This window comes from Lepus europaeus, chromosome 12, assembly GCF_033115175.1.
Source record: "Lepus europaeus isolate LE1 chromosome 12, mLepTim1.pri, whole genome shotgun sequence".
NCBI lineage: Eukaryota > Metazoa > Chordata > Mammalia > Lagomorpha > Leporidae > Lepus > Lepus europaeus.
The window spans coordinates 20,001,922-20,014,151 of NC_084838.1; the positions used below are offsets into that span (position 1 = coordinate 20,001,922).

A 12,230-nucleotide genomic window follows, 5' to 3' on the forward strand; every position below is an offset into this window, starting at 1 on the left:
GGACCCTGGGAGGCAGCAGTGGGTTCCTGCCACCCACCTGGGAGACCTGGATTGAGTTCCCAGCTCTTGACCTCGGCCTGGCCCAGCCCAGGCATTTGGGAAGTAGACCAGCAGACAGCTAATGATAAATAAGTCAGCTAGCCTAGGACTCAGAGGTGTGCAGTGGCAGAGCCTGGACATGAACCCTGGCCAGCTGAGCCTGGATGCTGAGCCAGGCTTGGCAAGCTTTGTCTGCGAAGGGCCAGGTTGTGAATATTTCCACCTCTGTGGGCCATCCGTCTGTCGCCACTCCTCACCTGTGCTTCTGCCGTGTGGAAACATCAACCCATAGCCATGGCTGTGCCCACTAAGCCTCAGCCACAACCCCAGACCATCACTCTGTAAGCTCAGCTCCAAGCCAGCCTCCCCGCGTGAGCTCCAAAGGGTCTTTCCTGGTCATCTGCCTGACTCCAGACTTCTCCCTCCCAACCTGGGCTGTTTGACAAATTAAGTCCATTCCCTGGGTGCCTGCGTTGTGGTACATTGGGTTAAGCCACTGCCCCCAGCACCTGCATCCAACATGAGCTCCAGTTGGAGTTCCTGCTGCTCCACTTCTGATCCAGCTTCCTGCTAGTGCACCTGAGAAAGCGGCGGAAGATGGCCCACATGCTTGGGGCCCTGCCACCGAGATGGGAGAACCGGGTGGAGTTCCAGGCTCCCAGCTTTGACCTGGGCCAGTCCCAACTGTTGCAGTCATTTGGGGAGTAAACCACCAGATAGAGAATCTCTCTCTGTCTCTACCTCTCTCTATATATAACTCTGCCTTTCAAATAAATAAATAAGTAACTTTAAAAAAAAAAAATCCATCCTCAAATGATGGAGCTTTGCTACCAGGGAGGGAGGGATTTGTTGGTTTACTGGGTGGCTCATTCATCCATTAGTTGCTATTATCGATATTATATTACAATATTACCAATATGATAAAAATGGTTGGAAATGTTTACAGTTTCATTAAGATTAATAATTGTGTGTTGAGTGTTATATAGTCATTCTGTTATAATTATATTGTAACCATTATTGTTAGTAGAAGTCATTGGCCAACTGTAGATTTTTTTTTTTAAGATTTTTATTTATTTACTTGAGAGGTAGAGTTACACAGAGAGAGAAGGAGAGGCAGAGGGAGAGAGAGAGGTCTTCCATCCACTGGTTCACTCCCCAGTTGGCCACAACAGCCAGAGCTGGGCTGATCCGAAGCTAGGAGTCAGGAACTTCGTCCAGGTCTCCCACACGGGTGCAGCGGCCCAAGGACTTGGGGCATCTTCTACTGCTTTCCCAGGCCATAGCAGAGAGCTGGATCAAAGTGGAGCAGCTGGGACTAAAACCGGCGCCCATATGGGATGCCGACACTGCAGGTGACGGCTTTACCTGCTACACCACAGTGCTAGCCCCCAAACTGTAGATTTTGAGGCTGAATCAGGTCCCCAGCTGGAGATGTTGAGTAGGTGCTGTAAGCTCTCTGAGTCTCAGTTTCTTCGTCTATAAAATAGGGATGACAGCCCCTGCCCTGCCTCCCCTTCAGGTTGGCTCCCACCCACGGGCCCTGGGACGGGGTAGTTGCCCGCGTGTTTGCTGAGCTCCCTAGTGGAGGTGGCGCTGTGGCCTTTTGGGTGGCGTGTGCCCACCTCTGACTAGGCCCTGCCTGCCTTTCCTCTTCCACACAGGTGAACCTGTACTGGGACCCGCCCCAGCCCAGCCACAGCACCCAGCACAAGGGGAGGCCGGTGCAGGGGGCCCAGGCCTTGTCCTTCACCATTCCGCAGCCCCGCTCAGCACAGTGGTGGCCAGCCCCCGCCACGGACCCCCAGAGCTCGGAGGCCTCAGGTGAGTCTGGGAGGGGTGTGTGTCTGGGGGCACCTTCTGCCTGTGCATCTGCCCTGGGGGGCCTTGGTTCACCCTGGGGACAGCACTAGCTACGGGCAGGGGACGGAGCTAGGCGAGGCCCCTCCCTGAGCCCTCTGACCTGGGGTCACATGGAGATCTGGCAAGTGTGGCATCTTAGCCATCTTGAGTGAGTTGCACAACAAAGACACTCGGCCTTGGAGAGTCCACACAGGGGCCAGGGCCTGCACTGGGGTGTCAGCCTGGTGAGATGGGCACCATTGCTGCCCAGTGACAGTCACGGAGACCAGGGCTCAGAGAGGTGAGGACACGGTGAAGGTCACGTAGCTGTGTTAGGGAGGGGTGGGCACTTGAACCCACATCTCCTGAGTTAGGGCCCACCCTATTTACTGGGAACCCAGAGGCCTGGCGTGGCTCCACTCCTTCCAGCTGTGCCAACCAGGGCACATCTGCACCTCGTTCTTCACGCATGCAAGACAGCTAAGCCTGGAACCTCCACAACAGCTGTCTTGTGTGTTCCAGGGTGGCCAATGGCTCAAGGAGACCTGGCTACCCCCTCGCCCCCCAGCCTGCCCACCCCGGGCTGGCTCCCAGAAGACCAGGCCATCGCCCCAGAGCAGCCCTCTGCGGAGTGGACCGAGACACTGGCTTCTCAGGCCCATCGGATTCTGGCCCAGGTGAGTGGAACCACAGGTGCACCCTGGCAGGACCGAGCTCACCTGCAGAGGGCAGGACCTCTGAAACCGCCCACGAGTCCCCTGTGTGCTCTGTCTGCGCCGAGTGTACGTGGCCATCTGGAAAACGTGACCCTCCCGCTGGTTGTTTCCACGCAGCCCCCTGCTGGGTTTTGCCCCCTTTTTGGTCTCATCAGAAATCCTTCAGCTGAGCCGGCGCCGCGGCTCACTAGGCTAATCCTCCGCCTTGCGGCGCCGGCACACCGGGTTCTAGTCCCGGTCGGGGCACCGATCCTGTCCCGGTTGCCCCTCTTCTAGGCCAGCTCTCTGCTGTGGCCAGGGAGGCCAGTGGAGGATGGCCCAAGTGCTTGGGCCCTGCACCCCATGGGAGACCAGGATAAGCACCTGGCTCCTGCCATCGGATCAGCACGGTGCCTACCGCGGCAGCCATTGGAGGGTGAACCAACGGCAAAAAGGAAGACCTTTCTCTCTGTCTCTCTCTCACTATCCACTCTGCCTGTCAAAAAAAAAAAAAAAAAAAAAAAAAAAAAAAATCCTTCAGCTGGGCTTGAAATGCTCTCCCGTTTGGCCTCCTGGGAGGCTCGGCCTTTCCAGGATTCTGGAAGAGGGACCTCCACGCTGCCTGTCCCCTCCAGGATGAGTCACCTCACTTTCTCACTTCCTGTCAGTGTGGAAGTCAGTTCTCCGTCACTTCTCACAGGGTGTGGCGTGCTCTTTGCTTTCTTTTTTAAGATTGTATTTATTTATTTGAGAGGCAGAGTTGTAGACAAACAGAGAGAAAGGTCTTCCATCCACACAGGCCAGAACTGGGCTGATCTGAAGCCAGGAGCCAGGAGTTTCTTCTGAGTCTCCCATGCTGGTGCAAGGGCCCCAAGCACTTAAGCCATCTTCCACTGTTTTCCAGGGCATTAGCAGGAAACTGGATCAGAAGCGGAGCAGCCAGGACACAAACCGGCACCCATCTGGGATACCAGTGCTGCAGGCAGAGGCTTACCCTACTGCGCCCCAGCACCGGCCCCGGACCGGGGCATTTTCATCAAACAGTTCCAAGTGACTGTAAATTGTGGGCAGGCCTGTTTACATCTGCACTCTTGGGCTTGTTACAAACGTGCCCTAAAGCAGCTTGGACAAATATTATGTTTTGCTGCTTTCTGAAAGCAGAAGTGAAGAAACTAGGGCGGGGGAAGTAAAGGCAGAAGAACTAAACTTAGTGTGAAGTGAGCCAACACAGTGATCTCTGGGACCGCACTCACGCACTGGCCTTTGAGTTTCTTAGTTGCCAATGCAAAAAGGGAAATGCAACTGTTACGTGCACCACCATGTCCATGGTGCAATTCCTTCAGAGAGCTCCACCATGCTTTGCTTCTCTTTTTGGTATCAACTATGTTGAGCTGTAATTCACATACCATACAATTCACTCATTTGAAATGTGTATTTCGGTGGCTTTTACTATATTCACAGTTGTACAGCTATCATCATAATCAGGTTTTTTAAAAAGACTTCTTTATTTATTTGAAAGGCAGAGTGAGAAAGATCATCTACCTGCTGCTTCACGCCCCAGATGGCTTCAACAGCCAGGGCTGGGCTGGTCTGAAGCCAGGGTCCCAGAACTCTATCCCGGTCTCCCACCTAGGTAGCAGGGGCCCAAGTACTTGAGCCACTACCCACTGCCTTCCGGGTGCGTTAGCAGGGAGTAGAGCAGAAGCACCACAGCTAGGACTTGAAGCGGTGCTTGATATGGGATTGCTGGTGTCGTGGGCAGCAGCTCAGCTCACCACGCCCCAACACTGGCCCCCACACCCAGTTCTATAACCTCTTCATCACCCAGGGAAAAACCCCGGATGGTTTATGTCCCACCCCACTCCGCTTCCCCAGCCCCTGCCAGCTGCTCACCTACTTCCTGTCTTCATGGCTGCGTCAGTGGATTCATTCAGCATTTGTGTTTTTCTCTCTGATGCCTTTCCCTCACCCTCACCATGAGGTTTCCAAGGGTTTTAATCCAGGTTAGGATAGCATGGACATTCCTTTTCCTGATTTCCTTTTCAATTATTTATTTATTTGAGAGCCAATCACTTTATGTTAGGGAAGTAAATTAGATTTTAAAAAATTGGTCCTTGCCTGTTTTTTAATTAAGAATTTTTTAGAGGGGCCAGCGCTGTGGCGTAGCGGGTAAAGCCGCCACCTGCAGCACTGACATCCCATAGGGGCACCAGTTCGAATCTCGGTTGCTCCACTTCCAATCTAGCTCTCTGCTATGGCCTGGGAAAGCAGTGGAAGATGGCCCCAGTCACTCCACAGATAACTGCAACATTTGGAGCTGGGTCAGGCCAAAGCTAGGAGACCGGAAGAAGCTCCTGGCTCCTGGCTTCAGATTGAGGCAGCTCCGGCCATTGTGCCACTTGGGGAGTGAACCAGTGGATGGAAGACTCTCTCTCTCTCTCTCTCTGCCTCAGCCTCTCTGTAACTCTGCCTTTCAAATAAATAAATAAATCTTAAAAAAAAAAAACCAAGAATTTTTTAGAAAGGCAAAAGACGCATGTGACAAAGACCATCACACAGTGCCAAGGGCATTTGTAGTGAAAAGTCAGACTTTCCTCCTACCCATGAGAACCTCTGCAGGGCACACACGCACACTCACAGAAGCGATGGCGTGTATGCTGTGTTGTACCTCAAATCGGTCAATGCCCCAAATTGGAATATGGATTTTGGGGTATTTACTTATTCTGAAATCACATGGTTCCAGTTCAGTGGACACAAAGGCCATACCATAGAAAATCCCCCTCCTGTCCCTGTCTGCCAGCTGCCCAGGGCTCATCCCCAGGAACAATCAGTGTTTTACCCCCAGAGTCCTCCTAGAAATAGTCTGGCATCTGCAGCCCGCCCTCCATTTCCATGGCCTCTGCATCCATGCATGCAACCAACCACGGATCAAAAATATTTTTTTAGAAAGCTGTGTCTGTACTAGAAATGGTCAGGCTTTTTTTTTCCTTGTCGTTATTCCTAAACAGTACATTAGAATGACTGCTTACATTGTATTAGATATTATAAGTACTCTAGAGATGACTTAAAATATATGAGAGGTCTATATGGGTCATGTACAAATGCAAGCCATTTTTTTTTTTGAAGATTTAGTTTTGAAAGGCAGAATGACAGAGAAAGGGACAGAGACAGAAAGAAACGTGTCTTCCACCCACTGGTTCATTCCCCACATGACTGCAGCAGCTGGGCTGGACCAGGCCAAAGCCAGGAGATAGGAACACAACCTGGGTCTCTCACATGGGTAGCAGGGGCCCAAGCACTTAAGCCATCCTCTACCACCTTCCCAGGGACATTGGCAGGGAGCGGAGTCAGCAGCAGAGCAGCCAGGCCTTGAACCAGTGCTCTGATAGTGGATGCTGCTATAGCAAGCGGTGGCCTAACTGGCTGCGACACCAGGCCCAGCTACGCCATTTCCATAAGGGACTTGGTGTCCTTGGGGTAGAGAGAGGTCCTAGAACCAATCCCCTATGCATACCAAAGGATAATCGTACAGGAAACGGCATTCGCGCCTTCCTTTGTGATTCCCTATGTATTTGATACAAATGGTAGCAAACCATGTACCTGGCTTTGACCCTGAAAAACAGGTCTAGGGGGTACTTACACAGCAGAGCATCCACAAGTACCTGCTGTTCCGTGGACAGGCATTTAGGCTGTTTCCTGCTCCCCTGTCCCCCACCCTCCCAAACACACACAGCCGTATCCTGGCGTGCAGGTCTTCATACACATGCATAAGTGTACTTTGTTGTCTGTGAATGCCTGCACATTCCACTGGGGTTTTTCCCAAGGCTGCTCCGGCTGAGGCCAGCAGTGGAATCTGCGTATGGGAGAAAGCCTGTCTTCCAAGGCCAGACGCAGCGGTTTGTGCCAAAGCAGGAATGTGGCTGAGGGTGGGGGCTGTGCAAGGTTCGTCTTCAGGTTCTGCATTAATGGAGCCTTTTGCCTTCCCCTCTGATGTCCAGGTGGACTCCTTCGAAGGGCTGATGCAGGCAGGCCAGCTCACGCCCCGGAACCAGCTCAAGGTATGGCCCAAGTTAGGAGATGGCCCGTTTCCCATAGCTGAGTGTCTGGAGCCAGTTCTGCTGCAAGAGACAGAGGGGAGAATCCCGCACAGTGCCTACGTTCAGAGAAAGTGGCTCCTGCTCAGCGCCCTCAGGGGAACCATCCTGATAGCACAGCAGTTACCGCCGATGAAGCCATGGTGGTGCCCCAGGTGCTGCCATCACCCCGATGAGCCTGGAGAGGCAGTTCTCGTCACCACCGTATTATTTTTTAAGATTTATTCATTTATTTGAAAGAGTTACAGAGAGAGAGAAAGAGAGAGAGAGAGAGAGAGAGCTCTTCTACCTGCTGGTTCACTCCCCAGGTGGTCACAGTGGCTAGGGCTGAGCCAAGCCAAAGCCAGGAACCAGGAGCTTTATCCAGGTTTTGGACGTGGGTGGCAGAAACCCAAGTATCTTGGGAATTCACTGCTTTTCCCAGCAGGGAGCTGGATTGGAAGTGGAGCAGCCAGGACCCCAACCGGAGCCCATATGGGATGCTGGCATTGCAGGCAGTGATTCTACCTGCTACGCCACAACACCAGCCCCAGTCATCACCTCTTTTAACCAGGATGGAACTTAACGCTCAGAAAGCCGCTTTGAAAGCTTTTGAAGAACCTGTAGCCAGGTCTGACTCCCAAGTCCAGGGTCATGATCACTGCCAGGCAGTGCTTCCCATTGCTCAGCCTGCCTTGCAACAACCAGAAAAGCTCCTTGTCTTTTTTTTTCCCATTATAAAAGTAGTTGCAGGGGCCAGCGCTTGTATAGCGCCAGTTAACTGCTCCACTTCCAATTCAGCTCCCTGCTAATGGCCTGGGAAAGTAGTGGAAGATGGCCCCAGCCCTTGGACCCCTGCACCCACGTGGGAGACCTGGAAGAAGCTCCTGGCTCCTTCAGATTGGTTCAGCTCCGGCCATTGCAGCCATCTGGGGAGTGAACCAGCAGATTGAAGACTTCTCTCTCTGCCTCTGCCTCTCTGTAACTCTGACTTTCAAGTAAATAAAAATCTTAAAAAAACAAAAAGTGGTTGCTAGGGCTTTGGAAGTTGGGCCTTGTAGAGGAGATTGTTACTTCCTTTTGGGCTTGGGAGTTCTAGCTCTAGCGGTACATCCAATTTAGATTCCTGCTGCATCGGTCAGCATCCAGTGAGGAGCAGGTGGAGACCTCGGAGCTGGCGGTGCAGGGGCCGGGGAAGGGGCTGTCATCACAGGTGGGGGTGGCATCGGGGAATCCACCAGGCCTGGAGCCCAGGGAGCTACAGCTGTCTGAGCGGACCCCACCCCCAGGCCTCTCCCCTCCCACACTGTGGTCCCTCCCTCTGCACAGACCCAGGCAGAAGCTGGCGGGCAGGGAGACCTGCTGACGCTCTGACACGGCAGGGTCGGGAGAGGAGCTAAGAGGGTGGGGCACAGCATGGGAAGGTTCTAAGGACACGTAGCATTGTCAGTGTTCTCCTGTGCTGTTGTGGGGGTGGCACATACGCTTGCCAACTGCACGGTGGGTGATGGGTGTCACATCACCAAACACGCCATCGGGGACCTTGAAAATGAACACCTTGCCTTTTCTTGCATTCTTACTTGACACCAGTGGTGCGTGTCTGCAGCACACGGTGTGACAATTCCAACCATGTATGCAATGCGTAGTGACCACGTCAGGGTTAGCACGTCCGTCTGCTTCGACATTGACAGTTTCTTTCTGTCTCCTCTCTTGTAGTTCTTTCTGAAATACAGTCAGCGTTGCAGAGCCTGGCTGCCCTGCTGTGCAGTAGAACACTGCTCCTGATTCCCCCTTCCTCATCCCGTGTTGCTCCCTGTGAGCCGCCTCCTGTCCCCCGCCTGCTGCCCATGCCGGCCTCTGTGGCCCATGGTTCTGCTCCCCGCTCCCAGGCCATCCAGCTTTCTTACCTCGCTCATCCCCATGAGACCCTGCAGTGTTTGTTTTTCTTTTTTTTTTTTTCAAAGATTTATTTATTTGAAAGAGTTACACAGAGAGGAGAGGCAGAGAGAGAGAAAGAGGTCTTCCATCCACTGGTTCACTCCCCAATTGGCTGCAACAGCTGGAGCTCTGCTGATCGGAAGCCAGGAGCCAGGAGCTTCCTCTGAGTCTCCCTTGCGGATGCAGGGGCCCAAGGCCTTGGACCATCTTCTACTGCTTTTCCATTCCATAGCAGAGAGCTGGATCAGAAGTGGAGCAGTCGGGACTAGAACCGGCACCCATAGGCACTGCAGGTGGCAGCTTTACCCGCTACGTCATAGCACCAGCCCCAGGGTTTGTTTTTTTAGTCTGGTTTCTTGCACTTCACCTGCTCTGGTCCCACCTGTGGAAACACAAATGATGTAAAGTCCTTCATCTTCCTCCCTGTAGGAAGATCAGGCCTGACCGGGATGTCTTGGCCTCCCCCCCCCCCCCCCCCGTGCCCTGTCAGAGTTGGGAAGGACTGGGATGATTTTCAGCAGAGCACAGGCACCCTACTTCCTGTGGTTTTAGCCACGTACTGCACGTGATCACGTTAACCCTGGGGGCCCAGCGTCATTGCTAGGACCTGGGTTCCAGTCTTGACTCTGCACCAACTTGCATAGCCTCTCTGTGTGTTTGGCACTCAGAGGGTAAATGATCCCTCATTGGGACTGTGCTGAAGGTGAGATGAGGAAGTGCCGAGGGCATCAGCCTCGAGGCCCAGTGAGTGTTAGGTCTGGTTACTGACACTGTGAAGGGGCACACCATCTGTCCTGATGGTTTACAAGGATTCAGGAAGAGAATGACTGATTTTGCAAATCCAGGCTAAGGACCCAGCATCTCCCAAGGGTGAGGTCTGTCTGGGAACACAGGGATACTGTGTTTTGCGCTGCAGCTGTCTTGGTGCCTTGCAACCCTTGTCTGTTTACCCAGGAACAGCTGGTGCCTAGGCCCTAAGTGGGGCCTTTGCCATGCTGCTCTGATGACAGGGAGCCCCACCAGGACAGGCAGCTTCCAGAGATTTCCAACCCCCAGCCTCTGGCTCCTGGTGACTCAGGGGCCCCTGAGTGCCATCCCGCCTCCCCAACCACCACTTTCCCTGCCCCCAGCCATCTCATGGGGCTGTATCTGCAGGAACAGAGCCTGCACCCAGGGCTGGGCACTCAGGTCACATGGCTTGGCCTGGTTTCAGGGCTTCCAGCGGCTACAGGCTGCCCACAGGGCCCTGGAGGAGAAGTACCTGAAGGCCAGCAGGGCGCAGCACCTGGCCCGGCAGCTTGCGGGCTCCGAGGGGACACCTGGGAAATTTGATCCTGGCAGGTATGTGCTGGGGGGAGGTGGGAGGAACAGGCCCCCGGGTTCCCTCTGTCACCTGGAGAGGGTCACTTGGTCCTCATAATGCGCACACAAGAGAAGCAGAGAGAAATCCTCCCCCAGTTAGTGACACATCCACATGGTGGACCACTGGAACACTGAGATTGTGTTCTTTGGACAGACACACTGCAGAGAGAAGACACTCTGGATACAAGAGCTGAGGCCCCATGTTGGGTTGTGGGGAAACTGAGGCCAGAGGGGGATGCAGTTTCCTTAAGGTCCCGCAGCCTGTGGGTGGCCCAGGGAAAGCCCAGGCGAGGAATCCCAATGCCCAGTGCAGTTTCCTTTCATCTTGTTTGTTTGGAGTTCATTACCATCATGCAAATGCTGAGGCCTCCCCTGGGTCTCTGCTGTGACACCTGGCCTCCCAGACATGCCTGATGGGGCTGCCGCCTGGGGCTCCTAACACTGACCTTGCCCCATCCCAGGGAGCTGGAAACGAAGATCTACCATCTGGGAACTCGTCTGGGAGAGCTGAAGGACCTCATGGACCAGACCCAGCAAGCCCCTGAGCTGTCTGGGTGCGACTCAGCTCCGGACAGCGCGCCAGCTGTGCCCTCGTCCCGGCAGCCCAGACATCTGCCCACCCCTCCGGGACAGACCCCCGCACCAGACAGCCAGACCACCTTTCCGGAGGTACCCCTCTGCATAGCCATATTGGGCTGGGCCTTCCTTCATTTGTTCGTGTCTTTGCTGATTTGCATATTTATGAAGTATTTACCATAGGCCAGGACCCATGATGCATGGTGGGATCAGGGAGGTGTGAGGACAGGGGAGGGAAGTGACCTCTTCCCTCCTGGAATTTTCAGTGTGGTTGAACTAGGTACACAGTTGCTTCATGATCAGTGCTCTGAAAGGGGATGGTGGGATTCTGTGGAAAGAGAACAGGGCCCCAGGACTGTGTTTGGGAGGGGCGTGTCAAAGGAATATTCAAATGAGACCTGAAGGTAGGGTGAAATGACTCAGTGCAGAAGAAGTAAGCCACTCCAGCTGGGAAAGCAGCCCGTGCAAAGGCCCTGTGGCTTGAACGTGGGACACGAAGGGAACAGCCATGTGAGAATGGCTGGGGAGGCGGGCAGGGGCTGCATGATGTAGGGGGTTGTAGATCACGTTGGGAGTGTGGTCTCTCACTCTGCTGGGCTTCCCAGTGCGACGAGGGAAGCTGGTTTGCTGGGGCGAGGGGAGACAGGACACAGCGAGAGATGTGCATGGGCTTGGGACAGGTGTGGCAGCACGGCTGACTGTTCTTGGGGTGGCCGTGAGAGACGAGGGCACCAGGAATGGCCTCCGGCTTCGAGCCTGTAGTGCTGGGTGCTTGGGAGGCATCTTCGAAGATGGACGGCCCAGACGAGCGCCACACAGGAGGGGCTTCGTAGGAGTCCTTCCAGGTCATCGCAGCCCCCAGAGAGACGATCCCCGTCTCCTTTTTGCAAACTGAGTGTGCAGGCCACGCAGGCAGCAGTGCTGAGGTCCCCGTGTCCCCGCTGGGGAGGATCGGAGCAGGACGATGACTCCGCTTGTTAGGGGGCAGGGGCCGGTGAGGGCTGGGGGGCTGGGACGTCCCTGACCACGGAGGCCTTGCTGGCCCGTGATTTGGGGAACATTCCCTCACACTGTGCTCAGCACAGACAATGGGCAAACCCTACCAGGCGGCATCGCCTTGAGGGGCCGCTGGGCTCCTGCAGTGAAAGTGACTGGGGTACTGGGCAGCCATGCTGAAATTGGAGTGGGAGGGGCACAGGAGAGGTGCTGATGGCAGGAGATCTGGGTGCAAATCTCAGCTCTTTGTGACTTTGGGCAGATCACCTGAGCCTCTGTTTCCTATCTGTCAAATGGGTTGAAGGAGCCATCCATGCTTGTGGGCTTGAGAAGTGATGCCTGGATGGTGCCTGGCACACAGGAGGTGCTCAGTGCTTGCAGAAGTGTGGAAGGGCTGTGTGTTAGCGAGTACAAGGCCTCAGCACCCAGCAGAGGCCTGGCGTGAGGCAGGTGCGTCAGGGTGGTGGCTGCGTACCTATTGAGTCTCTGCCCCTCTGCCTCTCTGGCCTCAGCCTGCCGCCACTGGCCCTGGCCCTGGACCATTGCACGTGAACGTGGAGGTGACCTCTGGCAGCAGTGAGGTGGGAGACAGGCCCAGAGAGCTCCCAGCCTCGCTGCGGTGCAAGGAGCTGCAGGTGGAGCAAGATTTCCAAGGCCTCCTGGACCGGTGAGTGCCTGCGCCGAGGAGGGCTGGGGTGTGCAGCCAGAGGCT

General features: G+C 54.7%; 1 protein-coding gene across 1 annotated transcript in view; it reads left to right on the forward strand.

Moving 5' to 3' along the window:
* The window catches only part of AKNA (AT-hook transcription factor), a 56,537-nt gene that overhangs the window by 25,603 nt on the left and 18,704 nt on the right, over positions 1 to 12,230 (forward strand). The window contains exons 5-10 of the mRNA XM_062207701.1: positions 1,701 to 1,860; positions 2,401 to 2,555; positions 6,572 to 6,631; positions 9,798 to 9,925; positions 10,408 to 10,615; positions 12,031 to 12,185. Of these exons, the coding sequence (XP_062063685.1) occupies positions 1,701 to 1,860; positions 2,401 to 2,555; positions 6,572 to 6,631; positions 9,798 to 9,925; positions 10,408 to 10,615; positions 12,031 to 12,185 (866 nt within the window). The remainder of the gene's footprint in view (positions 1 to 1,700; positions 1,861 to 2,400; positions 2,556 to 6,571; positions 6,632 to 9,797; positions 9,926 to 10,407; positions 10,616 to 12,030; positions 12,186 to 12,230) is intronic.